The sequence below is a fragment of the Pezoporus occidentalis genome, unplaced genomic scaffold (assembly GCF_034315485.1).
Source record: "Pezoporus occidentalis ecotype Australia unplaced genomic scaffold, CSIRO_AGI_Poc_V1 ctg10, whole genome shotgun sequence".
NCBI lineage: Eukaryota > Metazoa > Chordata > Aves > Psittaciformes > Psittacidae > Pezoporus > Pezoporus occidentalis.
This window is the reverse complement of record NW_026912779.1, coordinates 10,093,043-10,116,294: the sequence shown is the minus strand read 5'-3', so window position 1 is coordinate 10,116,294 and position 23,252 is coordinate 10,093,043. Positions and strand designations below refer to the sequence as shown.

The 23,252-nt window shown below is 49.6% G+C and overlaps 1 protein-coding gene and 1 long non-coding RNA gene across 7 annotated transcripts in view; one reads left to right on the top strand and one right to left on the bottom strand.

Moving 5' to 3' along the window:
• Positions 1-4,094: 4,094 nt before the first annotated feature.
• Positions 4,095-6,048, bottom strand: LOC134159955 (uncharacterized). The gene is made up of 2 exons (XR_009963373.1): positions 5,909-6,048; positions 4,095-4,727 (listed from the first exon to the last, which is right to left on the bottom strand). It is a non-coding gene; the product is annotated as an uncharacterized LOC134159955 (long non-coding RNA).
• A 24-nt stretch (positions 6,049-6,072) lies between these two features.
• Positions 6,073-23,252, top strand: part of MEIS1 (Meis homeobox 1) — a 110,909-nt gene continuing 93,729 nt past the window's right edge. For 2 of the 6 annotated variants that reach the window (XM_062611419.1, XM_062611453.1), the window contains exons 1-6: positions 6,073-6,260; positions 9,894-10,120; positions 11,772-11,913; positions 12,410-12,460; positions 13,297-13,347; positions 14,762-14,908. In XM_062611419.1, the coding sequence (XP_062467403.1) occupies positions 6,210-6,260; positions 9,894-10,120; positions 11,772-11,913; positions 12,410-12,460; positions 13,297-13,347; positions 14,762-14,908 (669 nt within the window). In that variant the 5' untranslated portion in view covers positions 6,073-6,209. Of the gene's footprint in view, positions 6,261-7,237; positions 8,174-8,327; positions 8,501-9,893; positions 10,121-11,771; positions 11,914-12,409; positions 12,461-13,296; positions 13,348-14,761; positions 14,909-23,252 lie in introns of those variants that run through there. The other 4 variants (XM_062611437.1, XM_062611463.1, XM_062611430.1 and 1 more) reach the window with 4 other exon arrangements.

Sequence of the window (23,252 nt, the reverse complement as noted above, 5' to 3'; positions counted from 1 at the left end):
TCAAGTGCAGTCACAGCTTCCCAAGCAAAGCTAACATCCTCTAGGTAAAAAAAAATGTTCAGTGGGATAAGCTGGATGCCAACACTCTCGATGGATCGTGATGTGTTCTTCTGACTGAGGTTTGACCACTGTAGATCCCTGCAGATCTTTCAATGAACCCTTTAAACAAGGCACAGAAAATGACCGTTAGTGTCATGTTGTCATGCAGGATGCTCCAAACCCCCAGGCTGGTGCAGTTTCCCATCTGAAATCAGCGCGTGGGCCTGACTCTGTCCCTGGGCATCTCACCAGCCCCTCATCGCAGACCAGTGATACCGGCATGGAGCAGCCGGGGGCTGAGACATAATGCGGGGCTGCCCTTACCATCGCTGCGGGGCTGCAGAGGAGGCGATGCTGCTGCTGCCCTGTGGGAGGCCCAGGGCTCCGGAGGCAGCTCCTGGGGCTGGGGGCCCTCCGAGGGAACGCTCGGCTCTGCTTGGAGGAAAGTGCAGCTTTCACCGCCTCCCTACCCGATCCCCCTCCTTCTCTCTTTTGCCTTTATTCCCCTCCCTGTCTGCTTCTCACAGCTGCTGCCCTGGGGAGCCGGCCTTGGTGCAGGAGGAGGCTGCCTTACCCTGCAAGGCTCAAGGGCGAGGGCAGCCGCCTCTGCTCCAACCCACAAGCGGGGAGAATGGAGAGGGGACGGCAAAGGAGGGAGTCAGTACAGGCAGAGGATGAGCACGGCTGGCCTTGAAGGCAAAGCTCAGCTCTGTGGTTTGAGGCTGACGTGGCTTGCGTGGCACTGCTGTGGCTGGGGAGGCGTAGGGGAAGGGGGACGCGGTGTAAGAGTGCCTCTGTCCAAGGGAGGTTTTCAAAATGCTTAACAAGGAAAAGGAGGGTTTTTTCCTAAGTTGTCCTTAGAGCAGTCCTTCGTGTGCACACATCCACAGCCGCTTTTCTCATGGCCATCATAGCTGGCCAAAAGTTATCCAAGGAGCTCAGAAATAGAGACGGGTACGTCCATGTACTCACCTATGGGACCTCGAAGTGAATGACGGCCACCCATCCCGGCTGTCACACGCGCTCCTGCAGGTTCCCTCCTCTTGCCTGCACTCACACGGACCAAGTCGGATTCAAACTGCTTAGAGATGAGCCACTTGTGCCCTAATAAAGGCTTCAAAGTGAAACACCAACGGCAACTTGAAGCTCTTTTGCAGCCCTTTTTGGTTTGGTTAGGTTGTTTTTCTCTTCCTTGCCCAGAGAATTGTTTGCGGGTGGAGGAGAGGGGTGTTTAAACAGCTCCGCAGATCCATTTAGTAAAGTAAATATGCAATTATGCAAAAGTGTGTGATAACGCACCCACGGGTGCATCGGGTTGTGCTGTGCTGCGGGGAGCCGGTGACTCTTGGAGCGGGGACCCTCACATGCTCCCCTGCCTCCCCGGCCCCTCTCATGCCCAGGCACATCCCGGTGCCCGGGGCCGGTCCGGCCGGGCTGTGCTCGGAGCGGCCCCGGTGGGGCTGCGGGCTCCGGGAGCGCCCGTCTCGCACCGGCGGGCGCAGAGCTTTGCTCCTCATTCTCCTCCATGCTATTAATTTATAACGCACGGGTGATTTACAGCCCTATTTCCCTGGATGGTGTCGTTTGCCGAGACCCATCTCGGCCCCCGGTACCCCCGACCCGCCGCTTTCTGCAGCCCCATCCTCCGCGGTCGGCACCGGAGGCGAACCGAAATAGTGCGGTGATGGGCTCATTAGCCAAACTGAAGACGGGGTTAGGTAATCCGGATGGAGCAACACTCAAAATTGGTTTTGGGGGAAAAGATGAAATGGGAAGGCTCTGACAAAACTCCGCTCTGGTCGAGTTCAGCCGGGATTCTGTCAGATACCAGCGCTCAGTTCCCCGCGGCTTGAAACTGGGGGGTTATTTTGTTACTCGGTAATTTGTTTCTTGTACTATGTGGCAAGTACTTTCAAACTCATTTAAAGGGTAAGATACTTTGTTCAACTTTTCAGAAGAGGGTCACTCAATATTTTACACCGGGAGCGCGGCATCATTTAATTTGTGCTTTACGTACTCAGAGGGAAGTGTCCGTAATCCCTCGCTGCTATAAAAAAATAATCAGACAGATTGTTGTTTTCCTCCAAACACAGCGATTTTACCCGCCGAGACGAACTCGGAGCTGAACTTAGACCAGTATAAGTGGGGAAAGTCTCCAGAAAAAGAGAGGTATCGAATATTTTAGGCTAATGTCACCCTCTGTTGAACTCTAGCAAGTGGCTCTGAAGGCAGAGAGCTGTCGGAGTGGGTCTGCTACAAGTGGCAGAAGGGTTTGCTTATACCTTCATTTAACGTGTTTTAAACCCCCCGTTGTTCAGCTACGTGGGTGTCTCCGGCTTTTTAGGCTGCGTGCGGGCATATGTGTGGATAGAGAATAGCCGTTTAGGGATCTTGGCTTTAAAAAAAACCCTTTGAGCTCAAGCAGACTACTAGATTTTTATCTACATGTACGGCCGGCTGGTGACACTCTCTGTAAATAACGACGACGGCTTTGCATTTCACAGCCCCTCTGTGCCTCTCGCCTCGCAAAAGTCAAGGGGTCTTTTTTAAAGGTCGGGTTTTTTAAAACAAAAAACAACCAAACAACCAAAAAACTTTTTTGAGGGGTCTTTTCCTGAAGTTTTTTTCTGAGGAGAGCATCCCAGGAGCCACGGAGCGCAGAGCCGAATTGGCACAGAGAGGGGAGAATTGAGAGGGGAGAAAGGATAGAGGAGAGGGGAGAAGGAAGGAGAGATGAAAGAGAAGGGAGAGGGGAGGAGAGAGGCGAGAAGAAAGAGAGAAGAGATTGAGGAAAGGGGAGAGAGAAGGAAGAAGGGAAAGGGGAGAGAGGGGAATCACCAAGCCTGGCTGCGTCTGCCCGGCCACATCCGCGGCTCGGGCACGGGCAGAGGCTCTGGAACTTAAAACGGCGACGTGCGGGCTTCGTCTAAGCCAAGACTAACGCCGTGCTCGTGTAACCCCCTCTTCTGCTGCCCCTTCCGAAGGGCAGCTGCCACCGTGGCCCCAAGGCGAGCGGTGCATCGGGAGCGTCGTCTGTGGTGTCTACCCGGGCTGGGTTGTCCCGCTGCCCCGCGGGCTGCGGCCGGGTCGTGCCGAGAAGTTTTAAGCCATTTGCAAATATTTACCCCCCTTTTCTTTTCTCCCCTCTCCTACATATTTAGCTGATGTCCAACTGCCTCCGACGTGTGAACTCAAACCGTCTTTACCATGTCCCCCCTTAACGCAGCTGATTGCTTCGAAGTCTGCACTCAGTAACCCTCGAGCACTTAAAAGTGGAGGTTTTATACAACTATACAGGTGTAGCCGAAGGAAATAATAGTTGCTTCTGTGGCTTTTCCGTCCAGGGTCGCTTTTTTTTTCCCTTCTGCAGAGAAATTTGGCGCCTCCGGCCCCTCCAAAGTGCCTAAAACTGTTATTTTCTCCCCTAAAAAGTTTGAAGGTGTTACTGAGTGTAGTTTCTCCGTCCCCCAGTAGACGGCACAACAGCTCAATCCTTCGGGTGCAAAACAGCCGAGTAGCTTTTTTTCTTCCTTTTAATTAATCAGGCAGAGTTTTACCCCGCAATTTTTTTTTTTTATTATTATTTAATTCAACGAGAAGTCTAGTAATATCAATAGCAAAGGGAGAGAACATGGCATAGGCAGGGAGTAAAGGAATGCGGAGGGCAACTGGGCTAAGGGCAGGTATCGCAGCGGACACCGGAGCGGAGCAGCGCTTCCAAATGAATCCGAATGAATTTAGATGGTGGGATACAAAAGTTAAGTACAAAAACCCCACACCAGCACTATCGTGCTGCCAGGCTCGGGGGTTGTTCGGGGGGGTTAGGCCGAAATGGTCCAACTATAGCGGGGAATGGGAAAGCGCCGGCAGTCAGGGGCTGGGGCCGGCTCTGCGCTGCCTGGCCCGGGCTACCCCTGAGGTGCCACCGCGGGGGCATCCCGGCAGCCGCCGGCCGTGCTGTCCCTGAAAGGCTCCTTTTGTGCGCGGGTGCCTTCCCTCCCGCCGCCGGCACCGCCGCCGGAGAAGTCGAAGTGACAAAAATCCCGGCCAGTAACTCATTTCCCAGTTAATTTTATTAAAGAAATTTATAGCGGTGTTTAGAAAGTTTTAAGACAACCGTAAATTTTATTGGGAATATTTTATGAAGCCCTCCATTTAATTAATGAAAGACCCCCATAACTTCTGCAAATGCCAGGGCCGGTAGTGGGGAGGCAGGGGGAAGCGAGGAGCCCCCCCCTTTCCTTCGCGGGCCGCTCCGCCGCTCCGGGATCGCCCTCCCCGGGCTGCAGGCGGCCTTCGGGACCGAGCGGCTCTGGCTGCAGGCGGTGGGTGACCCCGGGCCGCATCCCCCGCCCGGCCCGGTTGTCTGAAGCCGGGGTGGGTCAACAGTCCGGGCGCTGAGCTTCATCTGCTCCCCTAAATCCCCAGCAGTTCCCCTCCTTTTACTATCATTCCCCCCTTGAGTCTGTCCTTTAATAGGTCTTTAAATAGGATTGGGGGTTGTTTTCTTTCTTTTCTTCCCCATTCCTCTTCCAAGCGTTTCATCGGGCTCTGACTTTTCGGGTATCTCCGCACGTATCGCCTCCCCCTCTCCCCCCCTTATCTGAAGCATTCCTGGATTATCTCTCGGCCGCCTTTCAAACGCTTTCTTCTGCGGTTTCTTGTTTGTTTGTCTCTTCTGGTTGTTCCTATTTCAGTTTTCAAATTTCAATATTAATGGTGAAAGAGCACACTTGGATGCTAATTCCACACACACACCCCCTCCTCACCACAAATCCCTGCTAGGAAGGCGGCAGGGAAGCCAGCTAGAAAACATTTGATTGTTCCTAGGTATGACTAATTCTTTCCTTAAGCTGGGAAATTCAGCCTGATTAAAAGCCTCATTTATTATCCGATAAGCAAATGGACCCAGATTCCACCTCGCGGAGGAGGCTCCCTTGCTCTCCAGACGCCTTTCTTTTTTTTTGCCTCAGCTCAGTGCACCCCTTAGCAAAAGGCCCTGGGGATCGGGTAGAGGGGGGGACAGCCGGGCCCGCGCATCACCGCTCAGCGCTTCGCAGTGAGGCCGCTGCCCGACCCGGGCACCACCAACCCCCCTCGCTCTTGACTTTTTGATTTTTCCCTTATCCCTAATTTGCTTTTTCCCTCCCTCTCCGTTTCCAGCGGGAAGCGTCAATAGATCCCTGCAAAAGAGCAAGTTTTGGCCAAAAAAAATAAAAGAAATAAAGAGGCGGCAGCGGACGAGAGGTTGCGTGGGTGCTGCCGCCGCTGCCGCAGGAGCTTACCGAGACAGCGCGGAACTGTCCGTTTAGTGTCCCGTCCCCCCCTTAAATAAGTGATTAATTGCTGCTCGAATTAGGCCATTTCCCCCCTTTTTTTTTCTCCTTTATGGCCGGCACCTCGCGAGCGGAGAGGCGCGCAGCGCGGTTCCTTGCAGCCAGCCCCGAGAGCAATAACTGTTTGCTAATTGTAAAACCCTTATCCAGAATGAGGTTTGGGCAAACAATTTGTACGCCTGTAATTACATTGTAAAAGTGTTTTAGGCCGGGTTGCGCGGAATTAATCTTATAAAGGCCTGGTGGAGACGCTGGGAAAGGGGTTGATCTTTTATTTTTAAGGGGTTTTGCTGGCTATTTTTTTCTTAGGGGGGAAAGGAGGAGGGGATGGGAGAGGGAAGAAGGGGACGAGAGAGGAGAGCAGAGCGTCTTCGGGAGCTCAGAGTCCCCGCAAGGGACCTGTGAGATGGGGGACCGGGACCGAGCGCTGGTCCCCGGGTAAATCAGTGGAGAGATCAGCCCCACGGCCGTGGCTTGGCTCCCGCACGGACGCGCGGGGCGGGTGGGGGGTAGTGGGTGAAATCGGCTCTTACCTGAGAGGTCTTTATTTCTCTCGCCGGGATAAAAGGCCGGTCCTAGCGGAAAGGGGGGTGGTAGGGAGGTACGGGGGAATCAAAACGGGTTTCTCTGAAGTTTGGGACGTGGCGGCGGGGGACAAGCCGCTGCCCGCCACCCCTGGCTCCCCGGCAGCGGAGCAGCTTCCCCTGCCTCGGGGATTTGACCGGAGCAAACCCCCTGCCACTCCCCCCCATCCCTAGGAGCTCACTCGGGGACCGCTGCACCAGGCTATCGGGTGGCCTGTTCCCCACCTCCCCTCCCGGGGTAGGGGGTGCGATGGGACCAGGGCAGTGCTCCCCTTCAGCGCCCGGCCGGGGTTCCGCGCAGGTACGGGAAGAGAAGAGAGGAAGAAAGGGAAACGGCGAGCTCTCCGCTCCGGGACGGCGGGGAGGGATGGCTGTGCTTTCGGACGGGAGCGGACAGCGGCTACGCGGACGGGGGGCGCCGGAGGGGTGGGGGCGCTCCCCGCGTAGGGCAGCGCGGCCGCGGAGCCGGCGGGGACGGGTGTTTGGGGGGGGGGGTGGTATCGAGCCGGGGCACCCCCCCCCTCCTCCTCGCCCTCCCCGTGGCGCGCCGGTCCGAGCCCCGCTTCCCGCCCGGACCAATGGGGGCGCGGCGCGGGGCGGCGCGGCGCTGATTGGTCGGCGGCGGCGCGGCGGCGGCGGCCGGGGGCCGGGTGAGCTCACTCGGCCGGCGGCCGCGGGGGGAGCCGCCGGGGAAAGGGGGGGGAGAGGACGGAGAAGGCAGGAGGGGGAGTGAGGGGCGGGCAGCGGCGCGGCCCCGGGGCGCTGCGCGGGCGCGGAGCGGGGCGGCGGCGCCGTCAGACAAAGGGGCCGGGAGAGCACCCACACCCACCCGTGCGAGGGGTGCACACACCGGCTGGGGGGGGGGGGGGGGGCGAGGAGGGCAGGGCCGGGAGGGGGCGGTGTATCCTCCACCACCACCCCCCCTCCCCGTCGGGGCGGGGGCGCGTCGCTGCGCGGGCGCGGGGCGGGCGGCGCGCCCCCCTGCGCCGGTGGCGGAGTTGCTGCCGCCCAGCGCATTGTGTAAGACGCGACCTGTTATGGCCACCACTACTTCCGGGTTCCCGCAGTCTGCTCCAGCCCGGCGCTGCGCTGCGCTCGCCGCGGCGGCGGTGGCGGCGGCGGCGGACGCCCGGCAGCGCGCGGCCCGCGGCGGCAGCGCCGCGCCTCCCCCCTTTCCCCCTTTCCCCCCCTTCCCCTCCTCTCCCCGCTGCCCTTCCTCCCGCGCCCGCCCCGCACGGCACGGTACGGCACGGCACGGCACAGCGCGGCGCTCCGCCCGGCACCCGCGCCCGCACCCGGCCCGCCTCCGCCAGCCGCGCCCGGCGGCCGCGCAGGGGCAGAGCGAGCCGGCGCCGGCGAGGAATTAGGAGCGATCCGAGGAGGAGCGAAAAAAAACCCCCCATCATCATCATCATCATCATAATAACCATAATAAAAGGAGAGCCGGCGCGTTTAGCGAGCCTTTTTAATTTTTAATTTTTCCCCCTCTTCTTCCTCCTTCTCTTCCTCCCTGCTCGATTTTTAATCTTTTTTTTTTTATTTTTTATAAATTTTTCTTTTTTATATATATATTTTTTCTTTTTTTTTTTTTTTTTTTTTCTTCTTTTTCCTTTGGGGTGAGCGCGCTCGAAAATTTAACATTTGAGGTGTCCTGCGCGGTGGGAGCACACGCAGCGGATCATCATCAGTCATTCACCACCTTGACAACCTCGCCTGTGATTGACAGCCGGAGTGGCAAAAAGCCATGAGACTTGGTAGTTGGGTTTGAGGGGCACTTTAAAAAAAAAAAAAAAAAAAAAAAAAGGAAAGAGAGGAAAAAAAAAAAAACTGATTTGGGGAAAGGATATTTGCTTTCGCCCCGCTGCTGTCTTGGAAACGAGAGGGAGAGTAAGAGGGAGAGACAGGGAGAGAGGAAAGAAAGAAAGAAAAAAGAAGGAAGGAAGGAGGGAGAGTTGATTTTTTTTTTTCTTTCTTCTATTTTTTTTTTCTGCCTCCTTTTTTAATGCTGAGTTACCGTATCGCTTCGCTGAGATCCAGCAAGCCGAAGATTTTACTCGATTGCTTCCATTGCTGGCGACGCTAAGGGATTTTTGCATTTTTGGGGGGGGGGTGAGGGGGGGGGAACTTCGCGTTTCTTTCTTTTCACACTGGCCTTAAAGAGGATATATTAGAAGTTGAAGTAGGAAGGGAGCAAGCAGGCCGATGGCGCAAAGGGTACGTATTAACAAAAACATGGATTTCAAATGTGAAATAATATTGAAACGTGGCTGACAGAGACGCTGCGAGAAAAGTTTCTTCTTTTTTTTTTTCTTTTTTTAATTTCTTTTTTTCTTTTTTCCTTCCCACCCCCCACCCCCCCCACCCCCCTACTCCTCTCTGGAGCAGGGGCACAAAGCGGTGTCCTGGAGCGGGAGGATTTATCAGTTGTACTTGTAGGCTTAAAACCTGTATATATTGATATTTTCTTGATTCTTTTACTCCCCACCCCGGATCTCTCAGGGAAAAGGCAAGCTTTTCTATACATTAATGACATGCAGGCATGTAAGTGAATATGTCCGAGCCTCTGTATCTGTTGGTTTTGTAGCTCTAGTCCTACCAATGTCTTTTTTAAAGTCAGCAGTGCTTGAAATATTTGAATGTGTGCATGTCTCTGAGCATTTTGCTGTGTTGGTGATGATAATACCGCTGCACTTTCGGAGCAGAACTTCTAGCTAGGAGTCAGCACAACTTTTTTTATCTTTTTTTTTTTTCTTTTATTCTTCCCTTTTCCCCCTTTTTTTATACATTCAGTCACAAAAGGTGCAGTGCAATGGGCAAAGGAAAAAAGCTTTTAAAAAAAGAAAGTCACTTTAATTTGAATTAGAGGTTAGCAGCATGCACTGCCCTGTGTATTGTTGTATCCATTTTGGGTGCGATCTCCTGGTTTTTGCTTCCAACAACCTCCTAAATTGAAGTTTTGTGTAAAAAATAAATCAGCCGGAGCCGGGTGAGTGGGGATTTGGGGAAGGGGAAGAGCCCTGCAAAGAAGTTTTCTTGCCTCATTTGCCTGCCACCCCTCCGAGTGCTGGCTGGGAAAGAAAGTTCCTCTGCTGACAACTTGCCTTTTACTCTCTCGGTCCAAGCAAGTGTCAGGGATCTTTAAAAGTGTTTATTCACACCTTCGCTTTTAATAGATGAAAAGTGGCCGTTTCCCCCGCTGCCTGGGAACCGCGTTCGCTTTTGCTCCTTAATCTTTAACAAAGAAAACTTTTTTTTCCTAAAAAAAAAAAAAAAAAAAAAAAAGGAGGCATTCCCAAAATCCCGAGAGCCCGGGCAAACGTTTCCAGCCTTTCGGCTTTAAAAGTGCCTTCTCGTGGAATTGCTGAAAAAAAAAAAAAAAAAAAAAACAAAATAGCTACTTTTTTATTTTTATTTTTAATTATTATTTTAATTTTTTCCCTCCTTTTTTTTTTTCACCGCTGCTGAACTTTCCGCATCCTCGCCGGGTTAGGTACCTGACTTCTTATCAGCGGGAAAAGTTTAGCGGAGGGAAGCTCGGGCTCTGTGAGCCGTTTCTATTCACGAGGAGGGTTTGGGAAGTTTGGGGATGGGGAATTTCCCCCTCCCCCCCCCCCCTTTAAAAGTCATTTATTATTTATTATGATTATTTCTCCTCCGCCCCAGGCTCGGAGGAGCTTGGGCCGTGGTGGGCTGCACTGCTCCGGCCCCGGTGCTCCCCGGGGCGGCGTTTCCCTCCCCGGGGCCGGCGGTTGCACCGGGAGCGGGGCGGTGGAGCGGGGGGAAAGGAAGAACTGGCGGCGCGGAGCCCGGGCGCACCGGGGGGGGAAGCGGCTTCTCCCGGTGGGGGGAGGAGGACGGGGACACGGTGGCCGGTTCTGCTGCCAGGGGTGCTGCCAGCCCCCCCTGATGCCTGTCCGCTCTCTGTGCTCCGCAGTACGACGAGCTGCCCCACTACGGCGGCATGGAGGGGGTGGGCATCCCCACCACCATGTACGGGGACCCCCACGGCGCCCGCCCCATGCAGCCCGTCCACCACCTCAACCACGGGCCGCCGCTCCACTCGCACCAGTACCCGCACGCCGCGCACGCCAACGCCATGCCCCCCGCCATGGGCGCCTCCGTCAACGACGCCCTCAAGAGAGATAAAGATGCCATCTACGGGTAGGTGCCGCGCAAGGCTCCGCGCAACCTGCGCGGGATGGGCCGGGGAGAACGCGGACGGGGGGTGCCAGGCGGGCTGCCTCCGCGCGGGATGGGGATGATGGGGTTGAAGGGCGGTAGGATGAAGGGAGCGCTGCGCTGAAAAGGCCCATATTCTTTATTAGTAGTAGTAGTATTTAAGAGAGGGGAGAAAGGGCCGGGGTGCCCCTGGCATGTGTAGCAGAGGGGGGTGGATCCCTAAAATAGGAGTCGTATCTCGCTGGATGGGCAGCAAGCTTCACGGCGGGGAGGAGGAAGAGAAGGGAAAGGAAAATAGTATTCCCAGGGCACAACCTGCGCCGGGTGCTAAATCTCTGCAAGGAGTTTGGGAGTAAGGAGAGTTTGGAGCACTTCGCCCAACTTTCCACTTTGTTTGTCTCTCCTTGTGCTATGAAGGAGAAAACTCCAGAGACGCTCCTCTAAACTTTTGCCTTTTTAATTTTTATTTTAATTTTTCTCTTTTTAAAACTTTTTTTTTTTCCACCCGACAGCATTGAATACTTCTCAATGCGGCAACTTGCAAAGCGGTTTCTAGGCCGTTGCGATGGGAGCTGATGGGTTACACTGGGCGGCAGATGCCTTTAAAATGAATCTGCCCGTCTTGAGTTTGAAGGGAAGTTTAAGAGCCTTTTAAAATCGCTCTCAAAACAGTGAGCAGAAAGGGGAGGGGAAAAAAAAAATCACATCGTTCAGTTTCTTTATCGGTTTATATCAGAAATCTGTAGGATTGCTTAAAACGGTACCCCCCAAAAACAAGTACGAAGCCCTGGGACAAAAAACTGAGCTCCCTGTTATAAATATACATATATATGTGTGTGTGTGCGCCCACGCTTATTTATTTATTTAAATTATTAAACGGCCGAGGGAACCAGATGCACAAGCAGCCTTTCTCCCAGGGAGGCTTTTAAAGCTGGGAGAGCCCAAAAGCACCTGGTTCCCTGCGGGAGGCAGCAGGCAGAGGGGCCGGCAAGGCAGAGGGACAGGCAGGCAAAGGGACAGGGAGGCAAGCAGGCAGCAGGCAGAGGAGCAGGCAGCCCGGCTGGCCAGCACCTGCCGGTGGGCCGGCTTGTCCGGAGCTGGGTGTTAGTAGGGTGGGTGCATGGGTATAGGGGCTTATTTATTTTTCTGATTTGGATGAGGGTTGTTTCTTTTTCTGTTTTTCTGGGTCTTTTCCCTCCCGTCACTCCCAGCAAGTCCTCCAGCAGGAAAATGGGAATTAAAAGCATGAAAGACAGAAGTGTATGTCCGGAGGTTTACATTTATTATTATATTATTTTTTTTCCCCTAAAGACAAGGAAAGTTAATTCAAAATGGCTGCTGGAACCGGCTTGGGTTTTATTCTTGGCTTGTCCTAGGGTTTTATTAACAATATCTGCGGCCAGAGAAACGCGGACAGGCCGGGGAGCTGCGGGGCTCCCGGCCGGGTGGCTGCGGGAAGGGGCCGGGAGGCGGCGGCGGGGAGGAGCGGAGCCCCTTCGGTGGGTGCCCCCCTCCCTACGCACACGGCTGTGGGACTAACTATTGTTGTCTTTGGTCTTATTTTTTTGTTTCGTTATGATCTTTTTTTTTGTGTCCCCCCCTCTGTGTGTGTGACTATTGTATTTTCTTTCAGACACCCCCTGTTCCCTCTTTTAGCACTGATTTTTGAGAAATGTGAATTAGCTACATGCACACCCAGGGAGCCCGGGGTAGCGGGAGGCGATGTTTGCTCCTCTGAGTCTTTCAATGAAGACATAGCAGTGTTCGCCAAACAGGTCAGCAAAAACGGGTTGAAACAGTGTTAAGAGGGAAAAAAAAAAAAAGGGGGGGGGAATCGTAACGAGAAAAACAAGTCTGTGTTGAGATAAAGAAAGATGCGCGTTTCCCCCTCCCCCCTCTCTTACTGCAAGAGGCAGAAAGAAAACAACCCAAGCAAACCAAAAAAATACCGGGAAATCACGGCATTTACCCCTTCCCTAACGAAACGAGCTGGTGGGAGCGGGCACTGCCCGGCCGGGAGCTCCACTGCGGGGCTCCCGCCGGGCCGGGGAAGCTCCGGAGGTCCCTTTTCGGTGTATTTGATTCACTTGCTCAAGTGTTTGGCTGATGTACTAAAAACCCAGCAGTCAGGGCTTTGCACGGAAGGTTACATAATGGACCCGACAGTGTAATGAAGCAAGAAATAATAACGTCTGCTTTCTCTGCTTCCATATTTCAAATCTTTTTTATTATTATTTCCCCCCCCCTTTTCCTCCCCTTTCTTATATTTAGATCCGAGCAGAGAAACCCCTCTTTTCCTCTAATCCTGAACTGGATAACTTGGTAAGAGTTAACACTACTTCTTCCTCTCCCCACCCCCACCCCACCACCCTCCCTTCCCTTCCCATTTATTTTTTATTTATTTTTTTTTTTTAACTTCTGTGTCATCTGGAGAGTTGGTTTTGGTGGTGCTAAACTGACGATTTCTCACGTGGATCTTTATTTTTCCTTTAATTATGATGATGATGGTGATTACAAGTAAATACGGTGCAGTAATTGCATGGAAGTAAAAAAAAAAAACAACATAAGGGTCTAGATAAAGAAAGCCCCATCCGAAGGGGAGCTTGCGGGCTTGATGGGGAGCTCGCCTGCCCAAGAGGAGCGTGGATTTATCCACGCTGTAGCCAGCCCCTCCACGCATCTTTTAGGCATCTGGATGGGAAGCATCGAGGATGGCTGTGGCTGGAGATGCACCCTTGCCTAAAGCCGCCGAAAATGAGGTCTTTTCTCTCTTTCCTTATTTACGTTCAAGATAAACAAATATCGTGCCTCCTCTGTAGGAGCCTTCCTCCCGCTTTAGCAGAGCGAGGAGCCAGAGATGGTGTTTAGAGGATGCTGGGTTTTTTTTTTTAAAGAAATGTTTATGATCCGTATAATTTAGTTGCTTCATTGCAATAGGTTTTTTTTTCCCTCTTTTTTAAGTTAACTCTAGATCACTTCTCGTTAAACAGCGCACAAAGCCACCGCTATTAAGTTTTAGTGTTATTGCCATAAATCAAAACAACTTTTTATTTACTACTAGAGAAAAGTCAAGCTACAAAGTGCGGCAGGGGCGGCTGTGGGGAATGTCCCCAAATCCAGGAATGAGATAAATACTCGTGTTGTTTGTATCTTTGCAGATGATTCAAGCCATACAAGTATTAAGGTTTCATCTGTTGGAATTAGAGAAGGTAATTTTTGTCTTTCTCTCTCTCTCTCTCTTTCTTCCTCCTCTGTTTCAGTACTGCTGAAGTTCAGGCTTCTGGTAAATTTGCATAAATGTCTTTCTTTCTGGTAATTAGTGTCAAGACCAATCTTGGCGTCCATTTCTCTTCGCAGTTTAATTACAATTTCAGCCTCTAAACCCGGGCTCTCGAACGCCCAGGCCTTGTGTTCATTGTAATACTTTACTGGCTTTGTATAAATAGTTGCAGGTCTGTGGTGCTGCAGATGAGACTCGAAATGGTTGGTTCAGCCAAGCCCCTGAAATCGTGATTTAAAAAAAATAATAAAATGATTTTATTGAATTGATGGTGGTGGGGAAGAGGCTTTGGTCGCAGTCACTTGGAGTGGAGAATTTATGATTTCTTTTTTTTTTTTTTTAAGAGCCATCTGCAGGTCAGGCTCAGGGCGCGGATTGTCCTGTAACATTTTGCAGAGACAAAGCAGAGTTGATAGTTGTGTCTGTCTCTTGTTCCTGGGAATATTGTACACCTCCGAGCAGAAGAAAGAGATTGCAGCCTAAATGCAGAGGGGTTTTTTTCCTAGCTATTTTAGAAATCTTAGGAGGGAGAATGCTAATTTCTAAGAAGGCGGTGTCATCCGAGCTCACATTAAATTGGGAGTGTGCTCTGGTTTCCTGAGGATTTTTTACGTGTCATTGATAGCTGGCCTAGAAGAGAATTCCCTTTCTCCTAAAAATAAACATTTTGAGAGGTTTTTAAATAGTTGAAAAGTTTCTCGGGAGCCTCAGCCACTTTATCTAACCATAACTGGCAGGTTGTTCTCCCTCTACCTGAAATATGTTCAAATCTGCCCATTAATAGAGGTGGCTCAGGTACGATTCTATCAGAGTGGCTGGGGATTTCAAGGCATGAATGCCTGTAATGTATTTCAGCCCATTGCATCGGGATTTTTTCTTTATTCTTTTTTTTGTTAAATCCTTTTTTTCTGTCCTCATACCCCATTGAAAAGGGTTTATGATGAAATAACTGGATGAAATTAAATAGTTTACCTTAAATGTCACCCATGCAGGTCACCTCTCTAATGGCCACAGCTCCGGGAGCAGATGAATTTAACACGGGTGTTGAATATGTTGTAGCCTGTGAATCATCTTGTCACTGTCAATTTTCTGGGATATCTCTATTTTGCGAGAAAAGAAAGTTATTCCTAATTCTGGATGCGTCTAGAGGTCTCAGGGGGATAATTGCAGTGTGTTTCCCCTGTTTAGGACTTTTGATGTCACAGGGGTGAAGGGGGGAGACTGGTTGCACTTGTCAATTTTACTTATGTATTCCTGATTATATTTTCTTCCTTTTTTCCTTTTTTTTTTTCCTCCTTCCCCCCCCCCCCCTTTTTTTTTTTTTAACCTTTGTCATAATGTAGGTACACGAATTATGTGACAATTTCTGCCACCGGTATATTAGCTGTTTGAAAGGAAAAATGCCTATCGATTTGGTCATAGACGATAGAGAGGGCGGATCAAAATCGGACAGTGAAGACATAACAAGATCAGCAAATCTAACAGATCAGGTATGATCTCCCCAACGCCGCACACGCTGAAATTTGTATGCAGATCGCTCGCTGGGTCACTACGCCTCCTTTTATTATTTGCATATGATTAACTCCCTTTTAGATAAATTTCCATCGAAATGAAAATTTTTGAATAATGTGGCTATTATTGCTTCATTAAGGCTTGCTCCCGGATTCGACCTGGCGAGATGAGCTTGTAAAAGCATCGCCTGCAAACTCGACCTGTTTCTTGTCGCTTTTAATTTTTGTCTTTATTTTATTTACCCTTTACAATAATGGAAGTGGTATCTGTGAATTGCTGGCTTCTTGGTGGCTTAGGAGAGGAAGGGCTGGAGCAGTTGCCCAAAATAAGAATAAAATCCGAGATAGGTGGTCTGGGGAAGACAGAGAGGGTTTGAAATCTAGCAAATACTGGCTATTTTCTTCCCGTCTCTACGGTTCATTAGTCCGTCTTGTCAGTTTTCCTTGGCCGAACGCTTTTAGACTTCAGTGAACATTGCTTTGTGCACGCCTGCCTGCTGCAAACGCGTCCATTTTATTTTACTTAATAGGAAAAAAAAACAAAACAACCAAATCCCAAAAACCAAAAAGCCAACAAAACCCAGAGAAAATCGAACTGGACTCAGGTTTTAAATTCTTTTCCTTGACCAGTGAAGTTTTCACACCCTCTCTTTTTAAAAAATTAAAATATTTTAACCCCCAAACTAAGCCAGGAAAGCCTTGCGTAGCTGTGATGGTGTCCAGGTTTTGCCTGGGATGGTTCAAACCTTTAATGCTGGCTGTAGCTAATGTGGGAAATGGGAATGGCTCGCGAACCCTTGGCTGTCCCCTCGCCCCTTCTCCTGTGTCTGTCTCCTTGCTGGGCTTATGCTGGGATCCTTGCCTTTTAAATGGCAGTGTTTTGGGCTAATTCAGGAGGTGCCCAGAGCTAAAATAAGCTCCTGCATGATGGAAGGGGCCGAGATTTGGTTTTTTTTTCCCGAGTTGAGTAAAACTGCAGTGTTTTCCCAGTCGCTTTCCTTTCTCTCAACCGAGGGGTAGCAACGCTTTGGCTGCGAGAGAGGGGACCCTGAACACACACTAAAAAAAAGATAAATCCCCGAGTAAAACCCCCTCAAGTTATTTCTTCTTGGTGATCAGCTTCGTAAATAGAGTCTTAGGAGTGATCAGCTCCCGACTCTGGAGGTTTCCTTTTGTTCAAGGGAGGCGCAGCCAAGCAGACAGGAGTTTCCTCAGCCGTTATCGCCAGCACTGTCAGTTATTTTCTGAGATTACCAACAGAAAGGTGCGTTGCCTTTGCAGCGTGGGCACTATCTTAACTATTTTCTCCTATCTGCCAAAGGCTATCGGGCTGCTGGTAGTGTCGTGACAGGGGGAGGCAGGCTTGGAAAGGCATGAACTTTTACAAAGGGGGTTATGTGTGCATAGGAAGGGGTTTTTGGTATTTTCTCCCCCTTCATTTTGCTGCGGAGGGCGGCGCGGCAGGGAGGTGCCCGGCGGGCCGGGGCCACGGGAGATGCTTTCTGGGCCGCGGAAGATGCTCGGGAGATCGGCATCCCCGCTCAGTGCCTTAGAGAGAGGGGAGCCCTGCAGCGGGGGTCTAGCTGAGGGACGCTCGGCTTGCTGCTGTTGAATAAAAATTGTAATCCAACAAGTCTAACTAGAAAATGGGTTTCTAAAAGCTCTGGAGTGCTGGGTACATAAAGCTATTTGAGCAAATTACAAGAATCGCTCAGGGGCACGAATGAAATCAACACTTTAATTGCCTCCAAAATGAAGATTTATACCCCATTTTCCCAACGAATCATTATTTTATTAAAGTGAAAGCTAAAGAAATGAAGCTATAGTTTTGGGGTTGTCGGGGGTGGGGGGTGTTGTGTCGTCGTTCCCCTCCTCGCCCCCCCCCCCCCCCCCCCTTTCTCCTGGAGCGCAGAAGTTGCGCGCCGGGCTCCGGCCCCTCTCCCGCTGCGCGGGTCCGGCTGCGCACCGCCGCGGGGCTCAGCCTCGGCACAGCCCGCTCGCAAGGGCGCTGCGCCAGCCGCGGGGACCGGCGGGGTCCCCGGGGGGCCCGGCTCCTCGCCAGGCAGCGGGATGCGCAGCCCCGCTGCCGCTATCTGTCCGCATCCACGAAGCTGCGCGGGGAACGGGGCTTTGCATTCCCCGTCAGAGGGGAAAAGGCTCAAAAATGCGCCTGTCCCCTTCCGCTTCCTGCACCCTCCTGGTCGATGAGGCGGCGCAGGGAGGGCGAACGGCTCAAGGGGGGCCGCGGAGATTGCGCGTAGAGGAAGGGGAGTTATACCGGGGCTTGCGCGGCCGCCCGCGTCCCAGGTAAAGTCCGGTGCCAAGCCCGTCCCCGGCGAGGCCGGCAGTATGTGGGCCCTAATGGTTAAATAATAAGGTGTTGAGTGCTTGTCGGTGGGGCGGCTAATGAGGATGTCGCTCCGCGGTGCGCGTTTATGGAAGCGCGGGCGCGCAGGGCCGGGCGGTGGGAGAGGGGCAGGGAGGGCTGCCCCTCTGCAGCTCGTGAGAGTAGGGAAAGAGTAAGTATGTAAAAGCTTTTATTATGGGTTTAATTGCATTTTCTTATATTGTGGCAGTAAAGGTTACAGTTAACAGTTTGGAGGGGGAGGGTGTTATTTATTGGTTTCCCCTTATTTATCCTTTCCTTATAGGCCCCTCAATGCCAGTGCCTTTAAGTCCCCCGGTTAATGGAAAGCAATGACACTAATGCTAGATTTTGCAAAGTAAAGCCCCATAACACTAACCATTGTTCCGTGATTTAACTAGCTCAGTGGCAATAGGTCACTAAAATAGCATCCTTCTCCCACGGGCACGACCCCGAGGCCTGCCAGGGTGGGACCTGCAGAGTTGTTGTTTACCATTACGGCTCCAGAAGTACAAGGATGAGTTTGGGGGGCGAGGGGGGGGTGCTGGGGATAATTGAACTCAAGATCAAGCAGGCCCCAGGACTTTTAAAAGCCCCTAGCTGAAGGATTGCACCCATCTTCAAAAGTTTCAAAATAAACCTTTTTTAATCATTAGCTTTGCAAACATTTGCATGTTTTATTTTTCAAATGTTTGGCGGAGCCTGGAAAGATTTTAAACACAGCTGTTGGGTGATGCGACTGGGAAAGCTGCATCCCATGAAAAGAACCCCAAAGACTGTCTGTAGTCAGATAGTGGGAGTTGAATTTCTTAGGTAACCCTAAACTGTTACCATGGGGCTGTTTTATTGAAGCCACATCACCTTGGCACCCAGGTGCTCTAGTCCCGACTAAAAATTCCCCTATGAAAGCGTGTCTACAGAAAACCTTTGGAAAGTCCTTTGAGGAAAGCACAGTATAAAGTAGCCACCACATCCAAATAAAGTACATTGGCAGCATAAGATAGATTTTATAGGGACAAAACAGTATTTTCTTACAATAAATAAGCTCTTTGAGCAAATCCATGGTAGTATTACTTGACAAAAATTGTAATTTAATAAGGCACAAGCCAATTACATGTGCAAAAACTTTTAAAGGCAAACCGGCAAAGAGCCAAATTCCTATAGGGACTAGAAGGGAAATGATCAAAAAATGAACATGAAATAAGACTTCCTGTAAGAAGGTCCATAATTCAACATTATTTGACTCCACTGTCAGGGAAATTGTTGAAGGATAGTAAACTGATACTAGAGTCTCAGTTATTTTTGTTACAGTCTTAAATGTTCGCAACTGTGGCGTTTTAGATGGCCCTTCTTGGGTGATAGTATATCATATATATATATGTATATAATAAAGCAACACTTCTATTTATGTTGCAATAGATATTTTTTTTATGCACACAGTTGCAGAGTTTCTGTGAACAAAATGCAGGCAGACAGCAGGGTTCTTTTTTATTAATGCAAGAAATTACTTAAAATGTATTCTTTATGAAGAAAGAATCATAAACTGGAACGCAATATGTAGCATATCTGAAGGTGGAGGGGTTGTTTAGGGGATTGACCTGCTATGTCTGGGCTAACTTTCTCAAATACTTCAAATATATTAGCTATAACTTGCGGCCAATACAAAAGTAATGCCTTGGGGGGGGGGGGAAATTACTGGGAAATACTATTTTACTGGGGGGCTTCTTTGCATGGTAAAGCCACGTATGGTTTTAAGGGGGGGAACTAAGAATATTGATGCCCTCTGTATATGTACTCCTGTATCGGAGGAACAGGCGTCAAAATAATAGATGCGGTGCAGAGGGTGTAAGGTAGAATTTATTTCTGCATAATAAAAGAGTTACAGCAAAGCAGGGCTCTGAGGAGGATCAGTAAAATAACATTTAAAAGACTCAAAATTTCATTTTCTTCCTCTGACTTCATGCCACCTTGAGCCAGTGAATCCTGTTTTAGTTTGGTTTCGGGTGATTTTTTTTCCTGTGATATTTAGGGGCTGTTAATATGCCCGAGTTTGGCAAACTATTTAATGTAAAGACAGGACACGTTAATTTATATTCTGGACCCGTTCACTATGGCTGAAATGGTATATAAGGTTTTCTTTGCTCTCCAGTCCTTTAAGCAAGTACATCGGTTGTTAAGTAGATATGAGATCGGATAGACTTGCTTTAATTTATAATTTCAGTTCAAGAATCTTTGTTGGCTTGTTTCAGGTTTTGTTTTTATTTAAGTCATTCAACAGCCCGAATGCAGCCATCCTTACAGCTGGGTGTAATATTCGCTGCCTTCCTTAAGCTGGCTGCTCAGGCCTAACTTCCGTGTAAAGATTCTCAAGCGGAAGTTACGTTTTGTTGTAAAGGATAGTTTAATTCCCTAATATTTTGCATCTGTTTCAATATCAAACCTAGCAGCGCTGAGTTTAAACCCCAGGTAACACTGGAACTCGTCCTAAACATTTGCGAGTGTATCCCAAAGCATTCCTGTAAGCGGGAGCTCACGGCATCTTTGCGTTAGGGGCTGCGGGTTGTTGTTTTGGGACAGCTTGGAGGTTTGCAAGGAAGGTGTGGAAGAATGAGGTTTACCTTCAGCTTAAGCTTTATGGCTGAGGGTTTGAGTCTTCCCTGGCCGCTTGTCCACAGGTAGCTGTAACGGTGATCAGTTCTGCATGTGAAAGAGTTACTGCAGCCCAGAATGGGCAGTGTTAGCAGTTAACCCCCCCCCAGATTATATTGTGCTCAATCAAAATAAGTAGGCATAGGTCGTGCTGATAAATACCACTTTAAAAAGCGGCGAAACTCCGGCACAGCTTCTTTAAATTAGGGAATCTTTGTTTTGTTTTGTTTTGCATTTCTGCGTTGGGGTTTTTTGGTCATGTGAGCGTGCAGTTAGGAGCTATCTTGTGTAATCTAAACAAATTTAAGAAAAGAAAGGGGAGGATTGTTTCCGGTTGTGAAGATTTTTGATGGTTTCTGGAATTGTTTGCTTTGGAGGGGTTGTATGGGAGAAGGAGAGACTGGGGTGCGCTGCAGTGTCACCTCATGTCTTTGACGTGTTACCTTCCTCTACTGAAGCTCCATCGCTCCAAGCAGGCTTTGACCCTCATGGCAAATTTGGAAAACAGTGTTTATGTCTGGGTTTGTTTTTTTTTCCTGCAATCACAGCAATATTTGGAGAGGCTATCTCTACCAGAGTGCACATTTTGTGTTTTGTCTGAGTATTTCTGTCCCTGATTAATGGCCCCATGTCTAATTCACTGCTAATATTCTGTAACATGACATAAAGACAACTTGCCGGCAGTTGGTTCAGCTCTTCTTTGCATGCTTAGTGTGGTTGCCTTTTCCCTCTTACTACCTTGAAAAGGGAAAAAAAGGAGATGTATTCGAAGAGCATAGGTGAGAGCAGAATCCCTGCAGACCAGTGTCCTCCGGGCTGCTGGGGATCCCTGGAAAGTTTCAGCCCCTCTGTGGTGGTGGTGGGGGTCTGGTCTCTGTTAGTGAAGGGGGTGCTTGGCACGAGGGATCCCCATAACCGCTGCTTGCTCATTGAGTTGCCTTGTTGGTTGTTGCCATTGTGGCTTGATGTATTTATTTTTCATGTATGTATCTAAGAGTTGAAGAGCAACGTGGAGACTTCAGGCTTACGTGGGTTGTGCGTAAGAAGGCGAAAGCGCAGGCAATGAGTGGTTTCTGGGGATTATTGGATTTTAGATAAAGGTGGTTTGAGATTCATTGTAGACGTGTGGGCAAATGTTGAAAGTCTAAACGTTGGCGAGGTGAATTAAAAACCCCGCTGAGTTTGTCCTGAAAGCAAAGAGCCTGTTTGCAATTAGCTAAAAAATAAGAATTAAAAGTTATAATACAGAGACTGCCATTTCCTTGCTAACTTGTGGGGCATGAGGAAGGTAGGATGGAAAGAAATGGATTTATGCCCAAATTTGGCCATTCTTTTGCCGGCGTCGGGACAGGCTGCTGAAAGTCACAGTGTCTTCTTGTTTTGCAAGTGACTTCTTCTTTTACAAGTGTCTTCAAATCCAGGCCAGGTGCCCCACTGAATACATGTTTTTTTTTTTTCCCCTGTTGGGAGGTTATACGTTAATCATCCATGAGTTTTGGGGATCAATAAAGGGATAACTGTGAAAGGCAATGGCCCATAACAAGCGGGGAGTGAGATAGGCTGATCTAATGGTTCCTGCCTGCCCTCAAAAACTCGATGAATCTCTGGGTTTGTCCACGCAAGGACACTCAGGAGAGGTAAGACAAATTGATTGGGTGTAAAATTAAAGTGCATTAGTTAAAGTGCATTGCACTATTGTGTGGATGCTCTCATTCAGAAGTAAAGTGGCCTTAGTTCACTTTAGCCTAATCCCCTTTGGAGTAGGCCACTTTTCTTTTGAATGAGAACATCCACATTAACTTTTAGTTAATTCGTCTTTCCCAAGCGTCTTGGCGGCCTCGTGCCCGCCGCTATAAAGAGGTCCGGCCGGCCGGGCGCTGGCTCCATGCGAGCTTTAAGTAAGCTTTTCGTTAGCCGTATTCACCTCCGCAGCAGCACTTAACCGCTGGCGGTCATCATTGCCCCGACTGGGGCTCTGCACTCTCCTCTCGCTCCCATAGCTCAAGAGGTGTTTGTTGTTTTTAATGCTGCCTAGGGGAAAGAAAATGGGAAGCTTTATGGTGCTAGCGATATGGGGATGGATTCTGCCGAGGTGGCACAGGCAGTGGCTCAGCTGGGCTGTGAGGCTGTCCGCACCCTGTCCGAGGAGGCTGTGGTTTGAGCATTGCATTTCCCAGGTGAATATGGCATTAGGCTTCCCCTGGTATCCGTCCTCCTCTCAGTAACCTGAGCGTTTTGTTTTGTGATGGTGGTTTGCTGTCCCGACGCGCTCCCTGCACGGATAGTTTCTTCCATGTCCACTGATAAGCCAGCTTTTAAGGACAGTGAGGAAATCTGGATTAACTTTTTTCCGCTGAGATTTCCAACTGTAAAGCCAAGATCGAAAACTAACTTGTAGGAGAACTAATTTATCTGGTGAAAATAATCATGGTAAGATATATTTGGAAGCTGTTTTATAGTCTTGCGTGACATTCACTGAGCTAGAGGTTTTGTTAGAGGTATTTTTGGGTGTCTTCTAGAGCTTATAAGTAACCCATTTATTTACTTTTCACTGGATAAGCCGTGTGTGCAAGTGCTGCACCGTGTCACACGCTTGCCGTTGCCCCTTCCATTCGCAGTAAAATTTACAAGGCTTCTTGCATTAGTAAGCAGTTTGCTATTGGAGCCTTTCCTAGAAATACAGAATTCTATTTCACCAAAGTATTGTCTTTCCTCTTCAATCAGAGCCGAGGTGAGCTATTTTCTCAAGGACTCTCCAGGCATCTATATGATATTCCCACTTGGGCAGATCATCTCCAAAACTGCATTACTTACTCCTCCGTTCTGAAGGGCCATTGCAGTAAATTAAAATTCTCTTATTAGCATCACTGGGATTTGAATTTGGCCAGCTAATTTTGTTTGCAGCTTTGGCTTTTTTCTTTTTTTTTTTATTATAAAGCAAATATATATCCAGGCACTCTTTGCTGAAATAAACCGTCCAACAATAAGAGGGGTAATTCTTCATTTGCCTAAAAGAACTGCCTGTTTTAACTTCAGAAATACATGACCAAGAGTAAAGCTACAGCTGATGTCATCACAGGCAGTGTACTGTATTCAAACAGCTGTACAAAATGAAAAGCTGCAGTATTAATCCTGCCATTCACCGTTTATTTAAGTTTTTCAAGCTTCTCTCATATGGGCATGGCATCAATACCTAATTATGCCTCCATTAGAGTTACTGGGCCCTTAATACAGAAAATTATTGTATTTAAAATTTGGAAAGCTGCGTCGATATAATCTAAGATTCTTGCAGCTGGCACGCAGTCAGGG